This window comes from Taeniopygia guttata, chromosome 9, assembly GCF_048771995.1.
Source record: "Taeniopygia guttata chromosome 9, bTaeGut7.mat, whole genome shotgun sequence".
NCBI classification, from domain to species: domain Eukaryota; kingdom Metazoa; phylum Chordata; class Aves; order Passeriformes; family Estrildidae; genus Taeniopygia; species Taeniopygia guttata.
The window spans coordinates 25,338,294-25,351,831 of record NC_133034.1 but is presented as its reverse complement, the minus strand read 5'-3'; the positions used below and the strand labels follow the sequence as shown (position 1 = coordinate 25,351,831).

General features: G+C 49.7%; 1 protein-coding gene across 3 annotated transcripts in view; it reads left to right on the top strand.

The window, feature by feature from the left end:
* The first annotated feature begins 1,799 nt into the window (after window positions 1–1,799).
* The window catches only part of MME (membrane metalloendopeptidase), a 31,979-nt gene continuing 20,240 nt past the window's right edge, over window positions 1,800–13,538 (top strand). The window contains exons 1-7 of one of the 3 annotated variants that reach the window (XM_030280375.4): window positions 1,800–1,957; window positions 5,806–5,975; window positions 7,451–7,486; window positions 11,075–11,236; window positions 12,099–12,179; window positions 12,859–12,954; window positions 13,055–13,173. In XM_030280375.4, coding sequence (XP_030136235.4) covers window positions 5,816–5,975; window positions 7,451–7,486; window positions 11,075–11,236; window positions 12,099–12,179; window positions 12,859–12,954; window positions 13,055–13,173 — 654 coding nt within the window. In that variant the 5' untranslated portion in view covers window positions 1,800–1,957; window positions 5,806–5,815. Of the gene's footprint in view, window positions 1,958–5,458; window positions 5,614–5,805; window positions 5,976–7,450; window positions 7,487–11,074; window positions 11,237–12,098; window positions 12,180–12,858; window positions 12,955–13,054; window positions 13,174–13,538 lie in introns of those variants that run through there. The other 2 variants (XM_072933301.1, XM_072933303.1) reach the window with 2 other exon arrangements.

The window sequence follows — 13,538 nt, the reverse complement described above, 5'->3', positions numbered from 1 at the left end:
TCTGCTCTCTTTCCAAGCACAAAGAGGAAACACTCTCACTGCCTCTCAGGTATGTTAGACCTCTGTGGGCAATTTACAGACTGTCAGAGGAGTTTCTTCCTTTTCTCTCTCTTTGTGGTTAATTAGGCACTTCTACTTTTTTTTTGTTCACCTAGAATTTTTGAAACAAGTCATTTTTAGTTCACGCGTCACTCTGTACTTCCCAAGCTTTGTTGCAGTGAAGGCTGTGCAATAGGCACCTGGTCACAAAATCACGTGTATTTTTAATGCCTCCTCCATTCTTACATTGCTTGGTGAAATTCGCTGTTGTTTAAGGCATTGGGTAATGACAGGAGTGACCTGCAGGAGCACATGGCTTGTCCCAGGAATCAGACTGCAACTCTGTAAGAATTACTGCAGGAAAGGGTGAACATGAGACATTCACAATAATTTGAACACTGATCCTGAAAGGATATAATCAGTATTTCCCCCACTCCTCTCTGTAAGAAAATGCAGTGGTTTTGTTCTCTAGACCTTTTGAATTTTTTTCTTGCCCATTTTTGACGCTTGTGTTGCTTTTATCGTGAATAAAATCTCCTTCTTCAGAAGTTCATTTTGGAAAAGTGCTTCATTTGTACAGCTAACGCTCATCTTCCCCTCTTGATTGCAGCTGCCCTGCAGATCACTCACTGGTCAGTTCCATAAAGAAATGGGGATTCAGTTTCCACCTTTCCTGGTAGGAGGAAGTTACTCCTCTCAAGCCACAGACATTTTAATGTGTGTAGCTGGTAATGAAATATTTCAGAAATTCCTGCCGTGTCTGCCTCAGAGGTAATAATCCTCTAAAGGAACGCAGCAGAAAGCAGTGTGGTGTCTGGTTTGAATGAGAGGAATGACTGCAACTCACACTGCTGCTGTTGATGTTTGTCAGTCTCTCAGTAAAAATGAAACTTAATGAAAATGAAACTTTGTAAGAACGAAACAAATATCTTTTGATACTCAGGTGGCTGAGAAATCTTTTGAGAGAGCTCAGGGCTGCCTCTCCGTGCAAGAAATCACAGCGATCTCCCTCCCGAGGAGAAACCCCTCGGTGGATGAGGATGTAAGAGCACGAATTTGCCAAAGGCGATGCGTGTGCAGGGCAGCAGGCACCGAGCCGCAGCCGTGCAGCCGCTAACCCTCCCGTGCATGCCGTGCCTGCGGAGCCGCCCGGAGCAGCGGGAGCCGCGGGCAGGTGCCGGGGCCGCTCCTCGGGCACTCCGCTGCCCGACCGGGGGCGGCTCGGCCAGAGCGCAGCGCTCCGGCCCGGGGGGCTGATCGCTTTGTTTCCTGCCCATCCCGGTTTCATGACCGCGGAGAGGAAGGAGCCTTCAGGTCAGCCGGGGAACCGCTCGCCCGGCGGACAAGGGCTGCTCTGACCGGCGGCGGGGCGGGCAGCGGGCAGCGACAGTGCCCGGGCTCGGGTGTCCCGGCGATGCGGGCGGCCCCGCCGCTGCCCGCGGGCGCTGAGCCCTGCCGGCGGCTGCCCGGCACAGCCCCGCCAGCCTGAGCCGAGCCCGAGCCCGACCCGAGCCCGAACCCCATCTCGAGCCTGATCCCGAGCCCCAGCCCAGCCCAGCCCAGCCCCAGCCCCAGCCCTGTCCCAGCCCCAGCCCCAGCCCAGCCCAGCCCCAGCCCAGCCCAGCCCAGCCCCAGCCCCAGCCCAGCTCCAGCCCAGCCCAGCCCCAGCCCTGCCCCAGCCCAGCCCAGCCCCAGCCCAGCCCCAGCCCTGCCCTGCCCCAGCCCAGCCCCAGCCCTGCCCCAGCCCTGCCCCAGCCCAGCCCCAGCCGAGCCCGAGCCGCAGCCGCAGCCGGCGCCGCCTCCCCCGGGCCCCGCGGGCGCGGACCCGCCGGCTCGGGGCGTCCCCGCCGCCTCCGCCCGGCGCCGCCCGGGGATGAGCGAGGCGGCCCCGCGGCCGGAGCCCTGCGAGCACCGGCGGGTGAGTGCGGGACGGGGCTGCGGGAGCGGGGCGGCACGGACAGACGGGCGGCACGGACAGACGGGCGGACGGGCGGACGGACGGACGGGCCCCGCGCGGCTCCCCAAGCAGGGACTGCCAGCCGGCAGCGGAGCTCCCTGAGCCGGGACGCTGGTTCTGGGGCCGGCTCACCCTCGGGCCGGGCTCGGCGGGGGATCGCACCCCGGGAGAAGCGTCCCGAGCCACCCTCGGGGGACCGGGACCGGCCCGGGCAGCGGCTGCGGCAGAGCCGAGCGCCCTCCCCGCCCAGGGCGGCCCGGCCCGGCCTTAGGCGCCTCCCCGGGGGCCGGAGCCGCGCTCGGATGGCTCTGGGGATGTGCCGGGTTCTGGGGATGTGCCGGGCTCCGGGGATGTGCCCGGCTCCGGGACTGTGCCCGGCTCTGGGGATGTGCCCGGCTCCGGGACTGTGCCCGGCTCCGGGGCTGTGCCCGGCTCCGGGGCTGTGCCCGGCTCTGGGGATGTGCCCGGCTCCGGGGATGTGCCCGGCTCTGGGGATGTGCCCGGCTCCGGGGATGTGCCCGGCTCTGGGGATGTGCCCGGCTCCGGGGATGTGCCCGGCTCCGGGGATGTGCCCGGCTCTGGGGATGTGCCGGGCTCTGGGGATGTGCTCGGCTCTGGGGATGTGCCCGGCTCCGGGGATGTGCCCGGCTCTGGGGATGTGCCGGGCTCCGGGTCTGTGCCCGGCTCCGGGGCTGTGCCCGGCTCTGGGGATGTGCCCGGCTCCGGGGATGTGCCCGGCTCTGGGGATGTGCCCGGCTCCGGGGATGTGCCGGGCTCCGGGGCTGTGCCCGGCTCTGGGGATGTGCCCGGCTCCGGGGATGTGCCCGGCTCCGGGGATGTGCCCGGCTCCGGGGCTGTGCCCGGCTCTGGGGATGTGCCCGGCTCCGGGGATGTGCCCGGCTCCGGGGATGTGCCCGGCTCTGGGGATGTGCCGGGATCCGGGGATGTGCCCGGCTCCGGGGATGTGCCCGGCTCTGGGATGTGCCCGGCTCCGGGGATGTGCCGGGCTCTGGGGATGTGCCCGGCTGGGGGATGTGCCGGGCTCTGGGGATGTGCCCGGCTCCGGGACTGTGCCCGGCTCCGGGGATGTGCCGGGCTCTGGGGATGTGCCGGGATCCGGGGATGTGCCCGGCTCCGGGGATGTGTCGGGCTCCGGGGCTGTGCCCGGCTCCGGGGCTGTGCCCGGCTCTGGGGCTGTGCCCGGCTCCGGGGATGTGCCGGGCTCCGGGGCTGTGCCCAGCTTCGTGCGGCAGAAGAGGTGCAGCCTCCGCAGGCTGCCTGGCGATGCCCCTGGCACTGCCTGGCTGGCACGGGACAGTACCTTTTGAAAGGTCCTGTCAAAAGGGACACGGGACAGGCTGCACCAGTTAATGAAAACATAGAAAAGTATTCCCGTAGTGTGCTACATTTTCTGTGGAGGCGACGCTGGGAACCAAATAAGCCATAAACCGATTTTAACAAACCCATCCCAAAAGGTAATGCGTTCATTAACTCCTAGTGCCATCTAGATCAGGATCAGTTGAAACACCTTCAGCTCTCTGTGGTGTCTAAGCTTCAGTAGGCACAGCAGAGGGGATCACATAAGCACCAGGAGAAGTGTAAGAAAACCACAATACCAAGGCTTGTATCTGCTTAAATTATCCCTACAGTTTCGCTGTGCTTGCAGTAGCACATACAGCAGCTTTTAGCTGGTGGTCGTTAATGCAGATGGGTTCAACTCTCTGAATAACTAGAAGTAAAAATTAGTCAGCACGAGGAGCTCTCCTGCAGGAGCAGAAAGATTCGATTGGATAAACTTAGCTGATTGCAAAGAACATATTTACACATGAAAGGTGCAGTGTTTCCTGCTGCTCAACGGAACTGTATTTTCAGTGCTCAGAGTCACCACCAGAGTCAGAGATAAGCATTATTGCTTCTATGAGGCTGCAAGTACTCAGAGGATTCTGGAGACTCGGCAGTGTTTTGTCCATACAAAGAAGATTTTTTTTGCTGCTTAATATGACTGGAAGTGAGAAGGGGACAATGGGTAATTTGCTTTTCTATTACCTATGAACTTCTAGCTCATAGTTAATGCAGGGCAGACTTCTCACTCCTTTGCACGCTTCAGTGGGATTTCAGTCCTGTGCCTCAGAGACCACTGGCTGATTTGACCAAAAATCCTGTTCTTCAGAGAAAAACAGCAGCTCATGAGGCATGTGAAAGTAGTTGTGCTGGTCCCTGTAGGTGCAGAATCCCCAGGATCCCAGCCTCCTGGGCCATGGAAGAGCTGCAGTTCTGGCACTGCCAGTCACCTCCTGCAGCTCGGTGTCCCAGGAGTAGTGACAGAAGGGCGGATGGGACACACAGAAATAAAATGTGCTCTTGTTTATGTAGAGGAACAGTGTGAGAATGTCCAGTGAGCCACCAAGACAGGTGTTGGTAAACCCCTGGAACACAAAATGTCTCTTACATCTGTAGTATGGGGTTATTGGACATCTTTAGTTTATTAATGAACATACACTTTAGGAACCTGTTTTTGCGGCAGAGGAGCCTCATTCTGGGGGAGGTGGACATCAGAGGAAGGAAGAGATTATTGGAAACTAAGGAATGTGAATCAGGCAGAAAACTAAGGAAAAGAATCAGGCAGGAGGTCCAGGAAAAGCAAAGACTGGAGATCTGAGAGTTTGCAGCAGTTTGAGGAGAGTTTGAGTTGGGATGAACACAAAGCAGCATTACAGCTAAGCCAGTTTAAAATAATGAAGCTCCGAGTCTTGGACTTGACTGGATACAGAGCCTGAGAAGGGTCCCTCAATTATGGGAGAGAGCGTAAGGAAGGTTGACCTCTGTGCGAGGGGTCTGGTGAATGTAGTGTTCCCATTATTTATCCCGATGAAATTCTCATATTCTTTCCCATTGAATGGAAAGGGTGTGTGCTGCCTGTGGATGTAAAGAGCCCCAGAAAACGCTGGCAGGGATTTTCATTGTGAAATACTGAGCAATACATTGCTGTGCATGTAGGGATTGGGATCTCAGTTGGTGGAGGAAAGTCTGGCCCTGGGTAAGTAGGAGCAGGTGAAGGGAGGGCACAGAGCTGCCACCAGCAGCACTTCAAATGTGGCTCAGTTACCTCTGAAGAGCAGCAGAAGGAGGATCTCCACACCTGCTGCAAGAGCTGCAAGAGCTGCACGAGTGAGGTGAGCTGGCTGCCAGCAGCATTGCGTGACTCCTGTGTGCAGTGCTCTAACCTCCAAAGACAGGCCTGCTCGCAGGGCTTGAAAAATTGCTGTGAAGACTCACTGTCTGCAGCGTCAGTTTGACAGGCTCCCAGCAGAGCCTGAGTTTTTTTCTATTTATAGAGCCAGCTGTAAAGCTGTAGTCAAGAACTGCTTACATAATATTTTAGAAGTGACAGCGAAGCACAATGGCATATTTTGACCTTTGGCATTAGATAAGTAATTGGCAGGTTAAGTTAATTTTTATTCAAGCAAAGAGACTCGCTTTTGAACTCCTGTACCGTCACACAAGATTAAACCTCACGGGTACGTTTTAAAATAGGTTTTGGTTTGCTTGCCTTCCTTTTCTGTGTGGTGTGAAGGAACTCCACTCTTCTGCTCTCCATCCATGACACGAAGTGCGTGGTACGTGTGTGTGCGACTGTTTTGAGTGTGTGTGTGTGCACAGGCCTGGCAGAGGGCAGATTCTTCATTTCCTGGCTGACAGCCCAGCAGTATTACAATGGTTGGAAAACTCACCTAGGAATCACCTTTGTTGCTGTTTCGAGCCTGTGACTCAGGGTAAGCGCTCAGTGGATATTCCCTTTTCCATTGCAGACGCTGGGTTATGGGCAAGTCGGAAAGTCAGATGGATATAACTGAAATGAACACTCCAAAACCAAAGAAGAAACTGGGATGGAGTGGCCTGGAAATAGGGCTGGCTGTGGTGGTGCTGCTGCTGGCCATCGTGGCCATCACCATGATCGTCCTGTACGCCACGTACGACGGTGAGTGCGGCGCTGGCTGGGTGCACGGGCACTGGGGAGGGGCTGGGAGGCTGGCTGAAAGGCAAAGTTAAAATGTAAAGCTGAACTGTAAAGTTAGAATGTAAAGCTGAAAAGCTGAACTGTAAAGCTGAAATGTAAAGTTAAAATGTAAAGCTGAAATGCGAAGCTGAACTGTAAAGCTGAAACGTAAAGCTGAAATGTAAAGCTGAAATGCAAAGCTGAAATGTAAAGCTGAACTGTAAAGCTGAACTGTAAAGTTAAAATGTAAAGCTGAAATGCAAAGCTGAACTGTAAAGCTGAAATGCAAAGCTGAAATACAAAGCTGAAATGTAAAGCTGAAATGTAAAGCTGAAATGCAAAGCTGAACTGTAAAGCTGAAATGCAAAGCTGAAATGTAAAGCTGAAATGTAAAGATGAAATGTAAAGCTGAACTGTAAAGCTGAAATGCAAAGCTGAAATACAAAGCTGAAATGTAAAGCTGCATCTGCATGTCTTGTTGCTGGAAAAACTCAGAATCTGCAGCTTTCCAACTGGGACTCGGTAAATTCGTTTGTTCTTGCAAAGTTGTGGTAAACACAAACCATCTGTGTGTTCTGACTTAGGAATACTTCTGTTTGTAATTAATGCTTCAGTAAGCAAAGATCCCAACAAACAACAACATTGTGAAGAAAATCAAACTCCAGGGCTTCCTTTGTGTTCCTGAGGATGTATGAAAATCCTATTTTTTCCTTTTTCAGGCTGTTGCAGCAAGGACTCTCAGTGAGTGCAGTCATCCTGAGAGGTTTTGTGCTTCAGTAGCCAGAGCAAAATAATTTCATTCATACATTGGTAATTTTTGGAAAAGATAATGCAGAGAAGCGAAAATTTCCATCTAGGGTCAAACTAGAACTTTTCCTTATAGTGGGAATTAAGCACTTTTTAAAATTTTTAAATACTTAATAGTTTTGTTTAAGCTTTTTACTGAAGTATAGTTCAATTATGGGATGGAAAAATGCCATTATGGGGAAAAAAAGTTTTATTTTCAAAGTCTCAAAAGGAAATAATTTTATATTCCTGAATCCTGTATTTTGTTCAGAAAACTTGAGTGAATGTCTCAGAATTTTCATATAATTCCTTGAAAATCCTTTTGTCATTGTAAAGTATTGCTAAATTCAAACTGGCTTTGTCATTCTGTCCAGTCCTTGAGCTATTTTTCTTCTTTGTTATAAAAATAGTATTTTGCCCACCTCCATTTTCCTCTGATGACTACAAAAATTCCACATGATGAGTGACTAGCACTGAATGACCCTAAAGGGTTGAAGATGATTATATTTTTAGAGCCTGATCCTATAAATACTCCCTTACTGACTGTAAGGTGTCCATTCATATTAACTTACTGTACAGTGCAACTAAATTGACCATCGATGGAAAGAGTGTAGATTTTATTATATTGAGACTGAGTAAAGAATTAAGAATATGATTGTATTCTCTTTTAGATGGGGTTTGCAAGACACCAGACTGTATCAAATCAGGTAAGAATGAAAAACACATATATTTTAAATTAATTTATATGGTTTTAAACAAAATTACTACCACGGAATTCTGCCATCTAACTGCAGACAAGTATGGCACATGAGCGTGGGTCTGTTACCCCACATGATTTTCTTAGCATAGATCTTCTGCAAAAGCAAACTCCTGAGGTGTGCTGCTGTCAGTCCTACGAGGCCATCCCCCATGGCCAAAGGATTCTGCACGGTACAGGCTGACAGGCTGCTCACCCTTCTGCAAGAGCAGTTTTAAGGGGTGCCAGGTGTGCAGCACCCCTGGAGCTCCCCAAAGGTGCTGCTCCACAGACTCCTCTGAGACTGGCAGAAACAGCACAGGAGAGTCAGTGTTACTGCTTTCCTTGCTCCAGGGGCTGCTGCTGCCAGCTCTTGTTTTAGCAGCTGGTGGCTGCTCACACCCCAGCCCTGCAGGGACAGCCCAGGGCAGGGACATCCCAGGAGCTGCAACTGCCACCAGCACGGGCAGGTGTAAGGCTTATTTCAGGTTTATTTATCACTGTCTCTTCATTCCACTTCCAAGGTGCTCTTCTCCCAGCAGGGAAGCTCATGCTGTGGTTTGGAAAATGATCCAGTTATTAGTTCCCTAGCAGATTGGTTTTGATCTCTGATGATGATTATTTTCAGCTGCATACGCATTGCTGCAAGGGAGTTCAGACAGACTGTGTGATTATGAATGAACTCCAAAAGGAAAAGCAGGAAGGGTTTGGAGAAATGAGGCACAATGTAGCAAGAAGAGCTTAAAGTAATTAATCAGAACAATTTTGCTCTTTTATGCTTCTGTTAAATACTTTACCAGCATTTAACCACTTCAAAGGGATAGAGTGAAGATACTGACAGATGTGATTGTTCATTTGAGAGAAGAGCTGCAAATAAATGACCAGAAGAAAAAAAAATGTAGTAAAATAAATAATGAACAAATAATGAAGAAAAAATGTAATGAGAATTCATTGGTTCTACCCAGGGTAAATCCCAGTAACTCATGGCACTGTTATCCATGGATTTGTGAGGCCACTGCAGTGTAGCACAGGAAGATACAATACAATTTGTACATTTGAGCATTTTTTGGATAAGCTGACACATTCTGATGACTTCCCTGAGCTCAGGCAGCCCAGCCTGATGGAACAGGGGATTTTGGTCTCTGTTTCTTACCTAGGTAAGCATATTGTTTTGCTCCTGAATCCTCCCCAGGTCACTGGTTGCTTTGCCAGCTTATATTACTTTATTTGTAAACTATTAAAGCAAAACTGACAATCAGAATACTACAGTAGGAGTAATCATTACAAGTAACTGATATGAAGTTCTGCATTCTTGGTGCCAGGTAGGAACTGAGTAAACAAGTGACAGCAGGAACAAAGCCAAACACTGGTTTGTCACAGCAACACTGAGCACTCATGAAGAGTACACTGTGTATTACCTGTATTTGTATAGGTATAAATTCACCTGGATCAGAGATAAAATAACAAAATATTCATAACATAATCACATTCCTATGGTATCAGCCAAATAACCAATGGTTATCTTGGGGCTCGGGTGCAAGTAATGCTCTTGAGGAGAGTATTCTTCATGGTCATTCTTACTGTATGTACTTCACATGCAGCCCTAGATGAAAGACCACAGTTCCCACAGCTGAGCTTTTCTGGTACTTTTGCAGAATTTAGGCTTTAAGTTCTGGTAAAAACTGGATAGCTGATACTGGCTGGCCTGGACCTTTGAGCAGGAGAGCTAAGAGTGATGATTATTTCTGTGTGGCACGAGGAGGCACAGAGCATTACCCAGGTACTGACTCCAGGCAGAGCAACCCACTGCACAGTTCAGGCCAGGTTTGATGTTACACTGCTAATGATTCTCAGGTTTAAGCAAGACGTGGATTTCTCCTGGCTCTTGTTGTGAGGTTTGTCCCAAAGTGACAAGTCAGTGGGTAAGGGCCATCTCCTCTTGGTGTCAGAAGATATTTCTGTCCTACTGCTACTGTTTGGCAGGGTTGGGGTGTCCACTCCTGGCTAGGAAAGTCCTGTGCTGCTGGACTGACACATGCCAAGGACACCCAAGGGACATGAAGCCCTTCAGGTGCTGCCCCAGTCTGGCAGAGAGATCAGACAATACCCTTGACACAGGAGATGTTGGGAATAGTTACAGCTTTCCTCTTTCACAGCAAATAGGTGGAGGTAGGACAGGAATAAGCTGCAGCATTCAAAACACTCCCCCTCCCCTCCCTGAAACGGGGCAAAGCAGACAGAAACCAGCAGCAGAGCTTCCACAATCCCAGAGCAGCTGGGGCTGCAGCCAGTGTCACACTCAGCAAAAACACGACTGAATTTCAGTCTCTGGCTGTTGGTGTGATCCTGTGTCCCTTCGAATAGAAGTCACCCTGAAGCCATCAGCTTCAGAAGGGAAACCATCAGCTGGGAGGCTTTGCATCTATTTCCACAGTGGGTTTTATGCTACAGAAGCAGTCTGAGGTTGGAAATGCACCTGTCCATGGCTATTTCCATCTTGCAGGCACTGGAACATTGTAAAATCATCAGATGTTGGCCTAGAATGTAACACCCCTAAGCCAACAGAAAAATGGGGGCAGGCAAATCAACACAAACACCACAGACTGTCTCTCCATTTCCACCAGCACAAGAGACATGGAAAATATTGAAAGTACTGGAAAAATAACTATAAATATTTGACTTGCCCATGTGGAGGAATGAACACTTGAAATCACAAGCCTCATAATTTACTAAAAATAATGTCAGAAAAATGGGAAGAATATTCAGTATCCTGGGAAATTCAGAGGTATCCCTAACTCTTGCCTGACTCCCAAGATCTCCCTTTTCTGTGAGACTCTGTTCTGGCATACTGGTGGCAGAAGCAGTCTGGGAATAGTTATAGGGAGAAGCCCAGAGGGTTTATGGACAGCAGCTGGAAGCTGCTGTCATCAAGGGATTGGATTTCACTGAGAATCCCTGGCACGGCTGCTCAGTGACTGGCCAGTCTGGGACAAGCCACTCCAGGAGTCAGCAGGATAGCAAGAGGCAGTATCAGTTCTAGAGTGAAATGTGGAGCAGCTCTGATAATGAGTGTAGCTTCCAGAAAGCAGTAATAGAAAAACCTTTCCAGTCAAGAACTGAAATAGTCCAACAAAGTCAGTATTTTATTGAAATGGACAGGATTCAGTTGAGTCGAAATCATACTTAATTACCAAAATTACACTACAGTGGATAATTAACCTCTGCTATGTCTTGTGTTTTTAATGTCCCTTTTCACCACGTTTCAGTACGAAGAAGGGTAAGTGAAGGGTAAATGATACATCCTACATTTTATTTAGAACTGAGTGACCACTCAGTTCTCAGGGAGCAGAACATCTGTCGGTTTGCCACCAGTAAACAGAGCCAACTGGAAAGTGTGGCAGCTGTGGTCAGCACAGGAACAGTAATTCCTTGTTCACCCATGAGAACTTTGTTTGGCCTAGAACATTCAATGAGCTTGAGCCTGTTCTAACCTAACTGCATTGCTGAGTTCCCTCCTGAGGGAAGGCAGAGTTGTGCAGAGTGTGTGTGTGTGCTGCAGCTGCCAGGATCCTGGAGAACATGGACCCCAGTGCCCAGCCCTGCCAGGACTTCTACCAGTACGCCTGCGGGGGGTGGCTCAAGAGGAACGTCATCCCCGAGACCAGCTCCCGTTATAGCAACTTTGACATTTTGAGAGACGAACTCGAAGTTGTTTTAAAAGGTCAGTGCAGTTTGGGGACTAAATAAAGTTTCTTCTTTGCCTTCTGTGTTATCCTAAGAAGTTGTGGTTTTCTAGCAAAGCTTAAAATACTACCAGATATTTCAGGGGTTTGTGTTTGGTTGGGGACAAATCTGCCCCGAGCTGTTTGCTCGGGGAGGCTCTGGAGTGTGCAGCTGTGGCTGGCACTGGGCAGAGCTGGGCAGAGCTGTCCCTGCTGCTCCCTGCAGATCAGAGCAGCTGCAGTCCCCACCTGAGCCTGCCCCAGCGGCAGCACCAGCAGTGGAGGAGGAGGAGGAGGAGGAGGAGGGAGAGGTCTGTCTGTGTCCACACCAGCTGAAATGCTGGAAGCTGCTCTCTGGCAGCCCATTCCTGCATACCTGTGTCCCATCAGAAAGCCCCAAGGCCAGGCAAGCTATTTTCCTGCCTGTCATATTAACAGTGTCAAATTTTCACCATCCATTTTTTCAGGTGAAAATAACAGAGTCCAAGAGGACAGTCTGTACTCATGTAACACTCTCCAACTCCTTCTCTCCTGGCTAAATATCCTTTTACTTACTTTGCCTGTCTCCTGGTTTTGCCAGCTGTGTTTTCACACAATAACCTGGTTGCTCAAGACCTGTCCCTGAGCAGTCAGAGCATTTGTCCTTCAGCCAGGGTGACCTACAGGGACTCCAGTGGCTCTGTTACGTTCCACATGCCAGCTCAGGCTGCAGCCACTGCAGGGCACTTCACCTGAGAGCTTTCCCTCAGCTGCTGCAAGGCAGAGCCCCCTGGGCTGGACACAGAGCTCTGCTGGCCCAGCCCTGCTCCCAGGACCTGCCAGGACAGAGCAGCAATGACCAGGACTCGCTGTGTGTTTCAGATGTCCTCGACACCCCCAGCACCAACGATATCCCAGCAGTGCAGAAGGCAAAAACGCTCTACAGGTCCTGCATCAATGAAAGTAAGTGTCCCCTGAGGCCACTGCCACCTCCAGGACACCTCAGAGGCCCAGGGAACCCCGCCTCAGGCAGCTGCACTCGTGTCCTGCTCTGAGCATCATTTTTCAGCTTTGGGAACACTGAGATGTGTCTGTTCTACAGAGTGCAGTCAGAACGTCAGCAGTAAAACTGCTATTGTACCTCCTGCTTTACTGCCTTAGGTATTTTAGGTAACTCTTCAGTTACTAATTTGCTGCAGATATATAAACTCAAATCCTTTCAGTTAAATGGGAGTTAACATCTTTTGTAGAAATTAGCAGGGATGAGGTGAAAGCTACCTGGCTCTGCCACTAGAACAAAGAGCAGTAAAACAGTTTGCAGTGCTTCCTGAATCATATTTTTATAGTTTCTGTAATAGTATGAATACTTTTCAAAACTATTATTTCAAGCTATCTGCAGAGAGAGGAAAAAAATTACTACTTCAATGTCATGGTCTCAAGGATCTGCATATGCTGTTTGTGACTGGAACATTTTTACATTAAATGTTAAAGTACAGTCATACATCAGAGCAAACTGCTGCTGTGGTGATGGAGGAAACAGTTCTCAGCTTCACTGTTCTGAACTCATTATAATATATAGTGTAAGATATAACATTTGTGGGGTTTAAAATATCATGGTAACTCATTTTATTTTTTCCAAAAGCTGCCATTGATATCCGAGGTGGAAAACCTCTAATTAGTTTATTGCCAAATGTGTTTGAGTGGCCTGTAGCAACAACCAACTGGGATGCTTCCTATGGTAAGATAACCTGTGCTTATTTCCTTTTAGTTAAATATCTAAATTATTTAATTTATTGCTTACTAAAAATAGAGCCTGACTCTACCTTCCCTTTGCTTAGGTACTGCTTGGACAGCTGAGACAGCTATTGCACAGCTCAACTCCAGATATGGAAAAAAGGTCCTTATTAATTTTTTTGTTGGCACAGACGATAAAAATTCCACAGCACATATTATTCACGTAAGTCTGCCTGGGTGCCATGACCTTGTTGATCATAAAAGTGCAGCAAATAACTGGAAGCACAGACATAAATGTTAACAAGGAGAAACATCAGTGATCTGAATTTGAGCTGAGCCCTTTGGAGATGAATTGTGAATTAATGTCGTTTCCAGCTGAAGCTCTGGGTTTCACAGTTCCTTGTCTGTTCTCCAAGCTGACATCTTTGTTCTGTGCACTCATACTCTGTTACTGCCAGTGAGACAGGAATGACAGACACAGAAAGGTCATCCCTGAAACCTGAACATGCAGACAAGGCAGGGGAAGGTCTGGTGCTGCTGGGATGCAGCGCTGGAGGAGCAAAGGGCCAATCTCTCCTGGCAGAGGGT